Source organism: Stegastes partitus, unplaced genomic scaffold (assembly GCF_000690725.1).
Source record: "Stegastes partitus isolate 25-593 unplaced genomic scaffold, Stegastes_partitus-1.0.2 Scaffold544, whole genome shotgun sequence".
In the NCBI taxonomy this organism is placed as follows: Eukaryota; Metazoa; Chordata; class Actinopteri; family Pomacentridae; genus Stegastes; species Stegastes partitus.
The window spans coordinates 4,682-21,541 of NW_007578275.1; the positions used below are offsets into that span (position 1 = coordinate 4,682).

The 16,860-nt window shown below is 41.4% G+C and overlaps 2 protein-coding genes across 6 annotated transcripts in view; one reads left to right on the forward strand and one right to left on the reverse strand.

Annotated features, from left to right (window-relative positions):
- The first annotated feature begins 3,418 nt into the window (after nt 1–3,418).
- usp1 (ubiquitin specific peptidase 1) lies at nt 3,419–14,127 on the forward strand. 2 transcript variants are annotated; one of them, XM_008288153.1, is made up of 9 exons: nt 3,419–3,535; nt 4,040–4,269; nt 5,800–5,944; nt 7,116–7,217; nt 7,456–7,625; nt 8,185–8,894; nt 9,293–9,457; nt 9,600–9,801; nt 10,837–14,127. In XM_008288153.1, exons 2-9 carry the CDS (start codon nt 4,100–4,102, stop codon nt 11,615–11,617), a joined length of 2,445 nt encoding a protein of 814 aa, XP_008286375.1. In that variant the 5' UTR covers nt 3,419–3,535; nt 4,040–4,099; the 3' UTR covers nt 11,618–14,127. The 2 variants fall into 2 exon arrangements, with proteins under 2 accessions (XP_008286375.1, XP_008286376.1); XM_008288154.1 differs by having other exon boundaries at nt 5,803–5,944.
- Nucleotides 14,128–14,233: 106 nt separating this feature from the next.
- Nucleotides 14,234–16,860, reverse strand: part of dock7 (dedicator of cytokinesis 7) — a 56,756-nt gene continuing 54,129 nt past the window's right edge. For all 4 annotated transcript variants that reach the window (XM_008288157.1, XM_008288156.1, XM_008288159.1 and 1 more), the window contains 2 exons: nt 16,323–16,490; nt 14,234–15,090 (listed from right to left, as the gene is read on the reverse strand). In XM_008288157.1, coding sequence (XP_008286379.1) covers nt 15,048–15,090; nt 16,323–16,490 — 211 coding nt within the window. In that variant the 3' untranslated portion in view covers nt 14,234–15,047. The remainder of the gene's footprint in view (nt 15,091–16,322; nt 16,491–16,860) is intronic.

Sequence of the window (16,860 nt, forward strand, 5' to 3'; positions counted from 1 at the left end):
ATATATCTGGGGTGATTCAGAAACTGTATCATCACATAATTCGTCGAGCAAAGCGGCTCCGACTTCATTTTAAAGCACCCTTACTGTCTGCAGCACATGTAGCAGAGTACGTATCACAGCTGAGAAAGCCAGAGTTTGTCCTCGAGGTGAGTTGCCAACTCGTTTGTGAAATACATTGGTGGAAAGTGAACAATGACACCATCATTTTACTTTTAAGTATGACTGCAACATATCTAAACAGCATTGGCTGATATATCAATATCAGAATTTGCTCCCAAAATAAAGGATCAGTCCAGCTCTATTTTACATGACTACAAATGAAAAAACTTTAACTTCTGGGCAGGTTGGGTAAAACAGGCACTGTGATGACATCAGCTTGCTCTCTGGGAAGCTGAGGGCATTTAATCGATGAAAGACAAAAGCGATAGAAAATAAAAGATGCATGCATTCATAAATGCATGCATCTTTCTGAATCTGCTCATCATAGAATGCAGTGGCAGGAAAAGGTTATTCGTGGACATGTGTGGACTGTATGTGAGTGTAGGAATCAGCATGATGGTTTATGAGGATAAAGAAGTGGAGGAAAATCACTGCATGCATGTGTGTATAAAGGGTTTGTTGTTGAGAAGCAAACTGTAGTAGATTTGACGACATGCCTCTCATTCTTGGAGTGCACCATTGCCTGTCGCTCAACATGCCTTCATTTTCCCTCCACTGTTCCCCTCCTGGGAGAGAAGGCGGCTGGAGGCAGGAGGCTGGAGGGGGCTGTTTTCTCGTGTCATGGGCTTTGAGCCGCCACACCACCCACCTCCACAGCTCCGGCCGTGAGAGCGTCGTGCCTCCTGGGACAAAGCCTGCCTTGATAAAGGCCAATTCCATAGCCCAGTGCATGGAGAAAGGACCTCATTACTACCACAGGTTAGAGGTTAAATTCTTGGTGGATTGGCCAGTAGGTGGCAATATCTGTGAAATGATCACATTCACAGCAGGTGCAGTTTGACTAAATTGAATGAAGTGGATAGTTTCCCTCCTCTTTATCCTTCACTCAGTGATTTGCCTTTTAAAAATGGAAAAAGTCTCCAATAAGTTGAAGAATATATCGCAGGAAGAGAGAATATTTTCACCACCACGTATTTAATAGTTGAAATCTGTTCAGTGATCTGGCTCAGTGTCTGGCTGTCCTGTTGCATCTAGTGTGTAATGCAATAGCCAATCAAAAACAAGGCCTTGTGTGGATTTCACTGCCTGCAGCTGAGGACACGGGTGGCGGGCTCTGACTTCGCTTGAGAAAACGATGTTATCAGGAGGTGATGATGGAAGTGAAACACAGTAATCCTCCTTTATAAGGCATCTCCTGGTTTGGATTTAGATGGGAAAGCGAGAAAGCAAACCTCACACCTTCTCATCGGCCAACCTTTGTAAATCTGGATTAAATCACACGCTGGTTACTTCATCTGTAATGAAATCTATCTTATAAAGCAATCACCAAACACCATAAATGTGATTTAAGGTTCCCAGGTTAAATGAGGTATGGGGGTTCTGGAAATGTACAGTTAAAGCCTTCTTAGAGCTGCAGATTGGAGAGATAACACAGGCATCAGACTGAGGATGGTGATTGCATGCAGTGGCTCTACTATCATCAGTCCCACAGCAAGTCCTGCACCCTCCAAACTACTACCTCCATCCACTATCAGCATCCCTGCTGCAACATCACTTGATCACCAAGCCAGCAAACCTGAGTGGTTTCTGGAAGCTGGAGCACAGGAGCTCCTGTCCATCGATATCTGTGCTGCTGACCAAGCAGCCACTCTGCAGCTACAGCAGCGGATCGTCCAGCAGACATACCGTCGTATTGACAAATGCCCACACTGGATGCATGCAGGGATGAAACGACGCACCTGTCATTTCCCATTTATTCGGTGCTGCATTCAGGTGCTGCGATCCTACACGTATCGTAAAAACGCACGCCAGCAACAACACTCAGTAGCTCCTATTAAAGCCAACATAGTGCAACTGATACAAATAAGCCCAAAAAGAGATTAAACAGGCTCATCCCCCGGAGAGCGATTCAAGCGGATTTGGGTTTATCAATTAACGCAGAAAGCAGAGAAAATAGTATCTTACCGTGGAAAATCGTGGAAAGAAGGATAGCCTGCTGGCTGTCAGATGAGGGGATGCTGTGGTGGAGGTGGGAATGATGCTGCTGGCCGCTCCAGCCTCCCGTTCGCCGGACAGTGTCGCCCCCTGCAGGCTCATAGTGGACACTGCAGGAAACAACCGTCATCAGCTGCTGTCTGACGTTTAGTCTTGTGCAAGAAATATCTTTTTTTTTTTTTTTTTTTTTTTAAATAAGGAAGAGTAATAGTTGTAAGACGCATCTCAATAATATAAAAATATCCACAAATTAAATTATTTGACTGGGTCATGCGAAAAGGAGTGTTGTGAAGTCATACAGTGGAAAATAGATTTTGCCTTTAAGTGCCTTCAAATTAAAAGCACGACAGCCCAGTGGAACTCAATATGGCTGTGTAACTTACTGTAACTTTTGCTCAGGTTTCTGCATCACATTTTTCTCAACACTACACCATCAGACTAATATAGTAACAGAGAAAATGTTAACTCAAACAAATCAGTTGAGGAAAAAAGCTCCAAAAGGGTAGAAGGCCTAAGCTGACAAGTATACACTTATTCTAACCCGAATTTAGCAGAAAACACATTGGCAAAATGACAAAATCTAAATTTTAATTTGTTAATGCAACAGCATGCTAACTGAAATGACATGGAGATGTAAAGTGTTACAAAACTGGTCCCCATTTCCGTACTATTACGAATTACTCTATTTTTTAAAGGAATTATTCGATTTCTGAAAACGATTGACCAGTGGTGCTAAATACCTAGATTATTTATTTATTTATTTAGCTGGAAGTAACTACTCACAAATGATGTTTTACAATTCACTGGTATTTCTTAAGCAAAAATACAAAAATATTATGTTGTACAAACTTTCAATTAATGCTTTCCAAGGGAGTTGCTTTTGATAATTAAAGCTTGGTCTGACTTCTCATTATGCCTCGTAAAAGATCGTCAACCAACTAGTTCTACGCGTTTAATTTGAAAAAAACTACTGGTGTTACTTATTTAACTTGACCACCGCTTTACAAAAAAACTACAAAGATGGCGTCTGGAACTGGCCGGAAGGGCCTAAATGAAGTAGGTGTCTTTATCTAAGCCGGAAATCTGGAACGAAAGTCTTTGCGGTTATATAATTTTCAAGAGGTCTATGTCCATTTGAAAGTTTTACGCATACGCCTGAAATACTTTTAACACCAGGGTGTACCGCTGTTGGAACATTTTTGCCGAATATTTGGATATGGTGTGGCTGTTCCACCGGCGGTGTGACGGCCAGCGCGTCCTCCAGCAGGAAAAAGCGCCAACTTCTGCGGCACCGTCTGAATTGTCAAACACTGTGTAAATGGTTCGCAGACTGGATATTTGGTGAAATATATCAGACTTACATCTGGAATGACTCGTTCAGGTAAGATTTAAAAACGTCTCGACACTGTGGGGGTTTCGATAAGTCGTTTGGTTGAAGTGGACAGTTTGAAGCGGCGTGCTGCCTGTTTCTCCTCCCACTTCTTCACCGCACCGTGTCGACCCAGTTTTGTCGCTGTGTTGTGAGCAAAGTGCTCAACATCGTCGGTTTATTTTTGCGCTGTTTCTGCGTCGCTGCGGTTCACTCGAGCTGAAGAGATAACGGCTGCTAGCGTAAACAGCTGTATTCCAGTTGCTGAGAGAGGCAGAGAAACAAGAGCGGCTCCATTAAGTTAGCCTTAGCCAGCTAACGTGTTATATAATACGTGGTTCACTCGGTGACTGGGTTTGACTTTCTGATCCAGAACTGTCTGAATTGATCAAATCGGCGCAGTTTTGTTGTAGTTGAGCAACAACACAGCGTAAACTTGAGTGCGCAGTTACTTTCGTTCTCGTTGAACTCTGATGGCGCCTACTGAAATCAAATTCTGTTTCTTTTTTTTGCCAGTGAGGTGCGCTGTTGCGTCTCAGTAGAAAATAGAAATCACCATCAAGGTAGCGGGGAACGATGCCAGGTCTGCAGGGCGAGAACGTGGTGGCGGCGCTGGGGAGCCCTGTGAAGAAAAGTAAACTCTCTCTGAAGTTCTTCCAGAAGAAGGAAACCAAACGAGCTCTGGATTTCTCTGAAACTCAGACAGATGAACCCAAAACAGCTGAACCAGAGGAGCCTGAGCAAAGGTGAGTCTGATGTCACTGTGCAGGTTATTATAGGGCTGCACACAGGGCCAGGCTGGCAGGTTGGAGGCCCACCTGCATCATATTCACTCACACAGTTGTGCTGACTTCAGTCTTTGAAAGCCAAAAGTGGCTTTTAAAGTAGAGACGGCTAATCCTTAAATTCAAGGGATAGGTTTGTACCCATTCAAGCACACCTGCAGGTCCTGCAGAGTAAATTGCTCTCACCTGTGATTGATGAGTGAGATATATGTTTGTATGTAACCTTCACACATACATAAAAACAGAAACTAACGCGTAATCACAACTGCACAAAAATAGACTCTTTTTTTTTTAACAGTAACTTTCTTGCTGATTTTATTGTAGTTAATATTTTGTTCAATTTAGTTTCATTAAAAAAATAAAAAAAACCCTTTCCAACCACAATATCTTGCTGCAGCTACCTGTGTGGATGGAAGGAACCAGATCAGCCAGCCTAATGATCATCACTCACTGGCACAATGTGACCACGTGAAATTTTAGCTGGCACACAGTCAGTCACTCAAAAATGGTCGCATATGAGACCAGTTTGGTCACAGTCTGGAGCCCTGTGTAGGCACATTGCTGTGTTATTGTAACATGATTTATAACATTATATTGCGTAAATCCCATTAATTTATTAGATTAGGAAACACACATCTCTAGTGTGCCACACAAAATCATGTGGCGGGCCTTGGGTTTGACACATGTGAAATAGACCGTTTCTCAAAATAACTAATGACTAATGCTTTGGCTAGACCCACATTTAGATAAATAAAATTTGTCCTGTATTATTAAATGTTAGAATATCAAATTTAATCAAACTGACTGTTATGTGTGGTGGAAATAACGTCCAGCCCTCCTCTTTATCCTAGCTTGGGACCGGCAAAGTGACCCAAAGAAGCACTCTGGCAGAGTTACTGATGTGTTTTGTTTTTTGTTTTTTTTTTAATTATACTGTATGAATAGTTAGACCATTTTGGAAAGTTGGCACAGCAGCCCACAAGCTCACACACAATCACAAATTCAGGAAAAAAAAGTAGATCTACTCACCACTATTTAAAGGGCACACGACGTGCCTTGCGCTCCGCGAATTCGTCCACAATGCGCCATATGTCCATCTTCTTGGGTCGCAAAATGTGTCACCATTATGAGACATTGTGGTGTGACATTGTCCTTTGATACAGACCTCTGCTACAATCTTGTAATCACTTTTAGATGTTTCATAGGAAAAGGAATGCAAAAAATGTCATCATATCCACCTAAATTGTGACGCATATTGCAATACCATATTTCAGTATGCAGTATATTATCAGTTTATAGCTGTTAATGAAATCATTGTGTATGTTATGCAAAGTTAATTATTTTGAGCAAATTGTAAATGAACACTGGCCATTAGTCATGCTTTCTCTCATACATGTTGATAGTTTTATTTCATGGCATAAAAAATAGTGGGGATTGTACGAATGTAGCAATTGATAGATTTCTCTTTTTGTTTTTTCCTCTGCTGTTCAGCAGCTGTGATCAGGTGGTCCCTGGTCCGTCTCAATGTCCAGCCTCACCTGGCCTTCTTCTGCCATGTGAAAAGAGAGAGACCTTGGTGCCATTTGTGGGGTTCAACAACCTGGGAAACACCTGCTATTTGAACAGTATCTTACAGGTGGGTCACTATCACAGAGAGAGTGGGTTTCTATGTTTATTGGCTGTTTGGCAGCAACATGCAGTGAGGTCCACAAATCTAAGACCACTGGTAAAAAATACTTCTATTTTACATTTGGTTGATTCATCATCATCATTACAGATTTAGTACCAGCTTATGTTTTAGCCCACTCCAACACTAGGCCTAGTTTCCTCTTTTGAAAGGTGGTTTAGATATGCTGCCCGTCCTCTTAGAAGACTGCTACTCAGTCTTCTTTTGGACTGGACTTTGCTGATTGGAGTCTTGTGCTCTTAATTTAATAAATTCTATTTTGTTTTTCTGTCTCAGTGAACAAAGCTTGATGTATGGATCATGTGAGGGTGTGCTTCTGTGATGTGCTGTGGGGTCATGTTTCAGCTCTTGTTTGGAAAAGTAAAGATGTTTCCCCTGTAGTGAGAAGAACATATAATATCCATCAGGACAGCCCTTCCTTTAGGGCACTGGTTATTCAGCAAGGTGGCCTCTTGTTTAGTATTCAAGCAGAAAACGTCAGTGTTAAGTTACTTTACGACTTGTATTCTTACTGTTCACTGCATTAACATTGTACAGGAAATCCAGCAGGTTTTGAAAAGACTTTAAAAGCATTGATTTTAATTTGCCTAAAGGCCTTAGAGTGTTTTAACAGTCTTAAGTTTTGCTTGCACCAGACTTAAATGTTGTTTTTTTGTCCAGCCTGTTATAAGTTATTTTTAGCAAAAATTAGGTAGTCATTTTCCATTTGGGTGATTGGCCTGTTTTATCTTTTAAGTGTTTCGTCTATCTTTAACATCAACCCACTGTCAGCTGCTCATCCAGGTTATATTTATTGGTAGTTACTGCTGTAGTCCAAGGAAGTGCTGATGAAAATGTGCTAGACCTGTCAGTGTATCTGTGGATGTAATAGATAACTATAGGCTGTTCCAGTACAACTGGTTTTGATGGATATCTTACCCTCTGGTATGAATTTTTATTTTTTTTTAATGTCACTGTTTTAGTTTATTGTGAGTAAAACAGCAAAACGTAGATGACTGTCACTTTGTTGTGTTTCCCATGAGATCACCAAGATTTAACATCCTACTTAAACACTTGTCATTTAGGGAGGTGTTTTGAGATTTCTAATTAATCTTGTGTTGAAATACGATTGCTTCTGCAGGTTCTCTATTACTGCCCAGGGTTCAGAGAAGGAGTAAAGAAGCTGCACAACCTGTCTAAAAGAAAAGACAAACCAAAGGATGAAACTGATAAAAGTGAAGAGGTTGGTACCAGAATTTGTATTTTACAAACTTGAATAAGTGAAGAGTGGCTTCAGAATTTGCAACAGACGAATCAACACCACTAATCAGTAGCTGTATCGGCTACACGTCATTTTTAAGCTATTGTATGATACAGATGTTCCTGTTATTGCGTCCAGACTTCCTAAACTGACTTTATAGACCAGATATGAATCAAAGAGCTTCTAGTAAATGCTTGTAATTCTTCAACCACATTCGCAGCAGTCAGACTGTGCATCTGAGGCTCTGCCAGCTCACCTCGAGCTCCTGGGGAGCTTCAACAGTCTGATACTTTCAGTGGAGCAGCTGCAGTCCAGCTTCCTGCTCAGTCCTGACAGCTTCAGCGAAGGAGAGCTGGCTACACCGCCTCGTAAACTACTACACACACTCAGGTAATGATGTGTTGATTTTAAAATATATTTATTACCCCGTTGCTACTGAAGTCCTACATTCACAAGGAAATGTAGCTTATTTCTACCTAAACCTGGAGAGTAAGTCAGAAAAAACTGTCTCTTTCTGTTTGAGAAATGTCAAAATTTGTGAGCAACGTACAAAGAGGACTCAGTTACTCTTTGATATGAATTGTTTTGATATATGTAATAAAATGTTGTGATTAAACAGTCAAATCCTTCCAAATTACAAACATGAAGGCATATATAACATTAAATTAGGCACATACTTATCAGACTCACACATAACACATAACTTTGTTAAATGCAAGGCTTGTTTGAGTGATCTAGTGTGTTGAAAAGTCAAACTAATGCACATTTAAAGTCAGTCAAGGCCCAGGCTGATATTTTACAGTCAAAAATAACCATAAAAATTATCAGTGTCATTGACATTTTTAAAGCTAAAACAAGCAGTTGTTTTTTTTAACCAGATTAGTCCCTGAGACAGTTGGTCAATCGCCAAAATTGTCATTTGTCTGTCTGTTCTGGTTTTGTGTTTCAGGCAGCTGAACCCCATGTATGAGGGATATCTTCAGCATGATGCTCAGGAAGTTCTGCAGTGCATCCTGGGATATATCCAGGAGGCCTGTGACACCATCAGGAAGGAGCAGCAGTTGGAAAAGGAGGATGACGACGTGACAGAAGTCAAAATGGAAAACGGCCTCCATTCGGTCTCCAGCAGCTCTGCCACAGCATCCAAACCTCCCACAGAAGAGGACGGCCAAGTCAGCGGCAAGAGAAAGAGTGACACTGAGGTGGGAAATGCCAAGAAAAAGCCAAAATCTGTCAAGTCGAAGAAATCTGACACTGCGGAAGACAACAGTATAAATGTGCCCCTCACTCGCTCGAAAAGAAAGTCCTCCAGTGACATCGCAATCGACAACACCCAGAGTAAAGGTGGAGAGGAGAAGGCAGAAGAGGAGAAACCTAACCGGGAAGGAGGAAGTGACGAAGAGGGGAAGGATGAAAAAGCATCCAAAGAGACGGATGGGAAGAGGAAGAAGAGAGCAAAGCTGAGCTGGTTGAGGCCGTCAGGGAAACAGCCCAGTATTTTCTCCAAGTTCCGCAGTGTGGGGAAGCTGAGCTCTACGATTTTGAAGAACCAGAACAAAGCAGAGGAGGAACAAGATCTGAAGGATGACCAGAAGAAGAAGAGTCCAGAGATGCCACCTCAGAACACAGCTGAAGACAAGAAGGCAGTGAAACATCAAGGTATGAGATAGTTACTGTACGAAGCACAGGGCATGGACAGTACTAACAGAGGAGAAAGAAGTGCTTATAAGGAAATAATATAATATTTCTAGCTGGAGAAAATTGTGGAATAAAGCTGGCAGTTTGGTAATAACAGAAAACATTCAGCATTAAGGCCTCATGTTTCCTTGAGAAAAGTGCACAAAAGTAATTTGGGATTTAAAAAAATAATTTGGCTAAGGGTTCTGTTTCTTTTCAGGGTTGTTCCATTTTAAAAACAACTTTCAAAGCATTGGAACGGGAATGTACAAAAAAGAAAAAGGCAATAAAGCGATTGTAGCTCAGACTGTTTGTCACCTACATATGACTACAGATCGTAATAACAGTGCAGCACTTGACCATGTCTCCGTTTCTGTTAGATTCCGAGGGCCTGGGCTTGATGGAGCGCCTGTTTCAGGGTCGGCTGGTTCTGAGGACTCGATGTTTGGAGTGTGAGAGCTTCACAGAGCGGAGGGAAGACTTCCAGGACATCAGCGTCCCCGTGCTCGATGATCAACCTAGCAGCCCAGATGACCTTTCTGAGGGTGAGGATTTTAATTTCCAATGCTTAAAAAACAACTTGACAAAAGTCATGTGTCATTTAAGTTTACATGCTTCCTTCCTTTCACACTACAAAGCAAAGAACAATAATGATAAAGTCAATACCTTGTATTTTTCCTCCTTCAGTGTCTCCAGACCCTAAACCAGAGCTGAAGACTCTAAAATGGGCCATCGCTCAGTTTGCGTCGGTGGAGCGCATCGTCGGGGAGGACAAATACTTCTGTGAGACCTGCCATCATTACACGGAGGCTGAGAGAAGTCTGCTGTTTGACAAAACTCCCGAAGTCATCACCATTCACCTGAAGCGCTTCTCCGCCAACGGCTTAGAGTGAGTTTACACATCTGACAGCACACATATACGCTGGAGGAGGTTATGATCGCTGTAGTCACTCCTCCTGTCCACAGCAGCAGGGCAGACAGCTCTAACTACCTTCCAACCTGTGGATTAAAGCTATGAGGGACAAAATCAAACAGGGCTTTTTGTGCAAAGCTTAATTGTAAAGTCCAGCTGAAGCTTATATGAGGCTTCAGGTGTCGGAGCTGATGAACCAAGTGGATATTTTCTAAAGTTAGTGTTTTTGCAAGTTGCCTCTTTTTCCTCGTGTGTTTCTCCGCTGCAGCTCAGCAAAAAGAAAACAAAAAAAACACATCATTTAGAAAAAGTAAAAAAAATTTGAATAACTTTGAATAACTCTGCCTCATTTGTCTAGAGACTGTTTTGAATGTTTTTTTTAACACCATGTGTTAAAACGTGAATGGCACATGAGCACTCCGTTTTTCAAGTTGACCTTTTTCCAGTCACAGAAATGTACAGATGTTCAAATGGGTCAATCATTTAATATTTTAATTCAGATCTTAATTACTTGCTTCTCCAAAAGATGTTGTGTTTATTGGTGCATGAAGTAAACGGGTGTTCTTTACCAACTCAAAAGCTGAAATCTTCCAGGAATAATTTAAGAGAAAAATTCTAAGAAGATTCCAATCAACTGCTAGCTGTCCTCCTCATTTTTTATACTTTGTGCTGCTCAGATATCACGCATAATTTTAAGAATCGAACTAAACCACTTTTCTCGATTGACATAAAAGCTGACAGTCCTTCCTAAGTGTACAATAGTAACCAGCTTGTTGGCACATAGAAGCAACAGATTTGCTTTCAAGAACATCTAACTGTATAAGACGACAGCCTAAAAGTGTGAGAGTGCTCACATGGGCAGGATCTATTTGTTGTTGGTCCCTACGTGGCATTTACTGACTTTAAAGGAAGCCACTTAAATTAGCCTTTAAATGCAATAATGACACGGTAAGAGCTGTGGTATAACATTGTATTAATATGATCTCATGTGCCTGTTTGTCGTCCCTCCAGATTGGACCCGTACGCAGGCCTCTCTAAGGTGAACACTCCCTTACAGACCCCTTTGACCTTGTCCCTGGAGGAATGGTGCACTCGTCCCTCGTCCACTAAAGGGCATCACTACCAGCTCTTCGCTGTGGTCATGCACAGCGGCGTCACCATCAGCAGCGGCCACTACACCGCCTACGTCCGCATGTCTGACCTGAAAGACGCCAAGTTCGGGTCGCGGAACGGAAAAGAGTCAGGGGAGGAGGAAGAAGAGAAGCAAAGTAAAGAGGGCGCACAGATCAAAGACGAAGGGCTGGACTACGATGATGGAGAGGTATCCTTCAGCCTCAATGCAAGGGGACAGAGACGGGCAAGTCTGGCTAAATCAGGGAGCAAAAAGCTGTCAGAGGGTGGAGTTGGACTCTTGGGAGGCCAGAGGAGTTTGTCCAGTTATGAGCTCGGAGGCAGCAAACACACAGAGAAGGCAGGCAGCGGTGGAGCAACAGAGGGATCTAAGCGGAGAAAAACCATCAACAGCACCAGCCAGAACACTGAAGCTGGACTTAAAAAGGAGCCAGAGGCAGCCGAGGAGGCATCGATGACTCCCTGCGGCGGGGTGGAGGCCACGGAGCAGCAGGCTTTAAACAGCCTCCTGGAATATGAAGGCAAATGGCTGCTGTTTGATGACTCTGAAGTGCGTCTGTTTGAGGAGGAGGATTTCCTGCAAGCCTGCTCTCCTGAGACGTGCTCCTCATCGACACCTTACCTGCTGTTTTACAGAAGGATGCCTGAACCCGGACACTAAAATAAACACTCGGTTGCAGCTGAGCCCCCAGACTAAAGACAGATGTATTTTTTTAAATCGTGCCAAAAATACTGCGGCTGCCACATGAACTCTTCTCTCTATGGGACCAAGGCCATTTCCTGCTTCATGAACTCATATGCAGGTACTCAGCTGGTGGAGGCCAGGATGGATTCAAAGTAATATTTTAGAAATAAACACACATACTACAAATGATGATCTGATCTTCTGAATGCCAGGGAGGACTACAACTTTTTCTTTTTTTTTTTTCCTGTACAGGGTCTTTTTACGGTCTTTACTGTACTATAACTCCTTTGACACTGGCTTTACTACTCTGTCAATGTCTGTACCTTGTTCTATTTTTTTGTCTTTCTAAGTTTGTATGGCTCATTCTTACAAAGTGAAAAAGCACTTTTGAACTAAAGTGAAAATGTAAAATGTTGGGAAATGTCTTTTTTTTTTTCCCCCAAGGCTGAAAGTTTCTCTTTTTTCTGTAAGTGCTGTATAATTTTTTGTTTTTTCTTCAGAAGAGCCTTTACTCACCTCTGAAAGGTTTTTCCTGTGAACCAATCCCTTATTTAAGGGTTTTACATACAAACGTGTACATATTTTTGTATATCTAAAGGCCTAAGGTGAATACCATCTATGCTGGTGAACCTAGAGTGTAGGACACTCAGTAGCAACATATACGGCTCAAAAAAATTAAGGGAACACTGAATCATCACGGTGTAACGTCGATTCAGCTAAACTTCTGGGATCTCAATCTAGGAAGTGATTGTGGGTTTTGTTGTCCCCTGTCCAAGCATCGATGAACACTGTGTCATTTATTGAGAACAAAATTACATCATGAAGTGTTCCCTTAAATGTTTTGAGCGCTGTGCAATTACATAAAACAGTTTCTTAATGCAAAGTTTCTGAATATTTTGTTGGTACTCGAGTTCACTTTTGCAGTTCATCACTCAGCTCAGATATCAGACTATTTAAGGTGCCAATTTATGGTGAATGATGCTTAAATAAATCTTTGAGTAAGCTATTGGGGTTTTTTATAGGATACATTTTGCAAGGTTATATATAAAATTAAAAAAAAAACAGCTTCCATATTTAAGTGTGTAGCTAACAATGAACATATTTGAATGTGCAAATCAGGATTTGAAATTTGCATCCGTCATTTTGAAGCTTCTTATTTCACACACAACTTCAGCTGTAACTTAGTTTTGTGCAGTGAGGAGGAGGAGGAGGAGGAGGAAGGGTCGACAGGGGTTAGAGGAAGAGCTGTGCCCACTGAGACCCCGACTCCCACAGCATACCTCCACTTCTGTTTCATGAAAGACTCAACTGTTAAGAATTGAGAGTGCACTGGGTCACATTGGAGGCTTTAAAAGTAAAAACAGAATCACAAGTTTTTTTTAAATGTTTCTAAGCCACGTGAGGAAATTCTGTGTTAGAGTTTAGTGAGCAGTTCCACTCAAAGCTGCTCTGGGCCGTTGTCACTGTTTACATACAGAGATCAGCCACAACATTACAACCACAGAGAGGTGAAGTGAATAATAGCAATCATCTTGGGAAACACGAAGCGCTGGCATTCATGTGGATGTTACTTGAACACATACCTCCCACCTAAACAATGTTGTAGACCGACGAGGCGCCCCGCAACACCAAAAAAACCAAACTGGTGAGGAACGAACGGCTTCAGGAACACGACAAAGAGCCAAAAGCATCACTGAGATGTGCTACAACAAGCCAGACTCATGGAGACCTCACCACAAAACCCCCCAAAAATCTACTACCTGTGTCCTGGTACCAGAGAACACCCCTAGAGGTTCTGTGTCTATGTTCTGATGGGTCAGAGCTGTTTTGGTGACACATAGACAAGCAGGCTGTTTTAATGTTGTGGCTGATAACAGCTACAAGCAGCACAAACTTTTGTCTTTTCAAGTGTCCGGCTCCGTATAAACATGGTTATTCTTCTAACCCAAATTTTAGATTCAAGTCTTTTTTGAGACTCTTTAGCCCAAACGGATGATTGTCTCCTCCGCATTTAACATTTTAGAATCTTGCCATAACAATAAGAAAGCAAATGGACGTTTGCATTCAGAGCATGTCCCTGTGCGTGCTCGAGGAACTACTGTCACTAATCAAGGATTGAATCCGCTGCACTGGTTCGCTGATTTCTCATGTAAAATATTGCATTTATAACCACAGTCATTAACGAGTACTACGGTAAAACACAGTAACGATGACATCGCTCATCTCAGGTCCAATCACGGTTTCAGGGCTCGACTCGTACGTGTCTAGTTCAGCTTTTCACGAGTCATTCAAGTGATTCTCAGTTTACTATAAATCATTGGTATTTAATCGGGAGATGAGTATTTAACTCACATACATGCAGAGTTGGTGTAATTGTTGTAATAAAACAGATGCAGTCCTGATTGGAGTGTCCTTTAAACTGTGCCCCATTCCAGCTGTCATTTATGTCAAAGCTCAAACTATAAGCAATAAAGTTTTTACCTTCACGTCCTCCTCATTGTGGACAAGCTACATGGTGATACTTTGCCTCATTCACTTGTTTGTTCTCATTAAAAACAACTCATTGGAGAAACATCATCACATGACACCATCTGAACATTAAAATATTTATTTAGTAAAATATTTAAAATAAAACAAAACTACATAAAATTATACAAGGATGTTTAAAGTACCTAACTTTAAAACATTGTCGCTTCAACTAAAAATGATAATAAAGCATCATGATAAATACTGGTACCGTTTTTTGCATGTTTTCTTCTTTTTTTTTTTTCCCTTCTCCCCCCCCCCCCCTGTTTTGAATTACATAAACTTTCAAGTTGTAAAATGCATTGCTACACCATAATAAAAAAAGTGCACACATGAAATTGAATACAGATTTTTTTTGTTTTTTTGACACATCGTACATAATTAAAAAGACACCTTGACTTTTAAAATCGTACCTTTTCTGCAGACGCTTGTAAAAATTTTGGCGGCAAAAAGGGTTTTTGGCACTTTAATGAACTAATAAAAGGAAACTCAGAGCATTCTTCATAGTCTGTGGCTCCAACAGAGGGCTAACGCTATTAGCTTTTTTATAAAGTAGCATCGGGGACAGGTGCGAGCAACTTGTTCCCGACTAAAATGACTTGCAAAGAGAAATTCTAAATGCCAAGGTATCTCTTTAATCTTTAAGATCCACTTGTTTCGCTCCTCTGATTGTGTAACAGTTTGTCTGTAAACAAATTAAGACACTGGAATGACGTACCAAGCTGCAACTTGTTTAGCCGTTCTCGCTTTCGGAAACACTGACCAACTTTCAAGACACTCCTATTTACACTTGAGAATAAATTAATATTGCAATTTCAATCGTGTGTGTGGCTGTGTGTGTGTGTGTGTGGCTGTGTGTGTGTGTGCATTCTCTTCATCTTCAAATGTCAAGCTTACGAAGACTCATTCTGCTGAAGGAATCTCTGCAAATACAAAATAAAAGACATCTTATTCACACAAAGACATTTTCAACGCTGAAGGAACTGATTTTGTAGCCTTATCGTTTTGTCATTTCTGTTGCTGTATTATCTTTTTTGAAACATCATTTCGAGGTTTTGTAAGTTCTCAATTTCCAGCAGCAGATGTAGTTTTCATTCACAGATCTGACCCCGAAGGTTAAAGTGACAAAAGACAACTTTTTTCTTTTTTTTTTTTAAATTTAACTTTCCTTGATTGCTGCCTGTAGAACAGTGGCACCATCTGCATTTAGATTGGTTCTGTGTAAGGTTTCATGATGCAACTCTGTGTCAAATCCTCAGGGAAAATGAAGCCCGAGTAACTGAGGAAACTGCGGCAAAAGAAAAAGAGCTCAGGTGTTGGAGGAGCCACAGAACAGAGATAATGATGGAGAGTAAACCTCAGAGGAGCATTCACTGGACGGAGAGAGAGCTCCCAGACTTATGAGGGTTCAACACAGATGTCCAGTCGGCCGTTATTTCTGCCAGATCAGTAAGTAAAAATGCCCGCCTGCTCATTAATAAATGGGATTCAGTACATTTAGGCTGTGCACGGAGAGGTTGTGTACTTGGAGAAATAACTTGTAAGTTTATATCGCATGGACCTCAGCATACCATCATGAATTTGCAGATGCAGAGTGGCCTTAGCAGTAACCATGCTGCTAACGCTGTTCGTCACTGCAGCTCGGAGCAAAATGGAAAGTGATTTAGCTTTTGCAACAGCATTTGGAAACGTGTTGTCTGTTGCCACTTTAAAATGTCAGTTCCTGTGTTTGTATGCAATGAAACTGAAGTGAATAAAAAATGCAAAGTGTCTACTGTATCCTTAAAATGTCATTTTTGTAATTAGGGCACACCCTTACAACATATTATTAATTCTTGATGTGCTACTGGTGTGTATGTTGGTTATTTCTACATATGGACCCAAAGCTATTAACTGATACATGAATAAACACCATAACGCTGTAAATAAACTAGGAAAAAAAAAATGCATTCTTTCCTTTGTGGAATACAAAGTAAGTCATCAGTGAAAACCTTGCAAATGACAAAAATACAGAACACAAAATGTAAATCCCAAACTACCTTGTCAAGCTGTCCGTTTGCTGCGTGATTTTTACAGAAGCAAAAACAAATACAGATTTAATTTACTATCCACAACGCATGATCTGCTGTCACAGTGAAGGCGTGCTGAGTCCTACCTGTGTGAGTTGACCTGCAGTACAGGTTTATAAAGCTGGGGGATCTTCCTGTTGATGAGCGGCTGCAGGGCCTCCTTCAGCCGGTGGTAGTTCCTCTCCAGCTCCCTCTGGTACTCTTTCTGGTCTGGACCAATCAGGCTCTTGTTCTTACGCAGGGCGTCCTCACACCTTTGGCAGGGAAGGCAGAGAAATGCAGAAATTGCTTCTTGTGGTGTAAACAAGGGTTAATGGACTTGAGTTAAAAGAGGATTTCGGTTCATTTCAACCTGACACATTTACCATTAATGTGGTTCTACAGGGCATGCTAACTTTGTGTTTTTCACCTCTGATGTAGAGATTGTGGAAAATGAGGATTCATGAAACAACTTGTGATCGCTGTTCAGTGGGAGAAGCAGCTTTCCAAAAAAAAAAACAGATTCTTCCATGAATCATTTAAATGGTTGTCTCCAGTCTGACTAACATTACACAGAATTAGTCACCTGGAACGGACATATTGTTAACTGTGTTAGGGATCTTTCTATTAGTCAGCATTACCAAC

Bases quoted from the DNA above. Each gene is read 5' to 3' on its own strand.
- usp1 (XM_008288153.1), top strand. From the start codon at position 4,100: ATGCCAGGTCTGCAGGGCGAGAACGTGGTGGCGGCGCTGGGGAGCCCT. The intron at 5,945-7,115 runs GTGGGTCACTAT...TTGCTTCTGCAG, and splicing joins ATTTGAACAGTATCTTACAG to GTTCTCTATTACTGCCCAGG. The intron at 7,218-7,455 runs GTTGGTACCAGA...CCACATTCGCAG, and splicing joins AAACTGATAAAAGTGAAGAG to CAGTCAGACTGTGCATCTGA.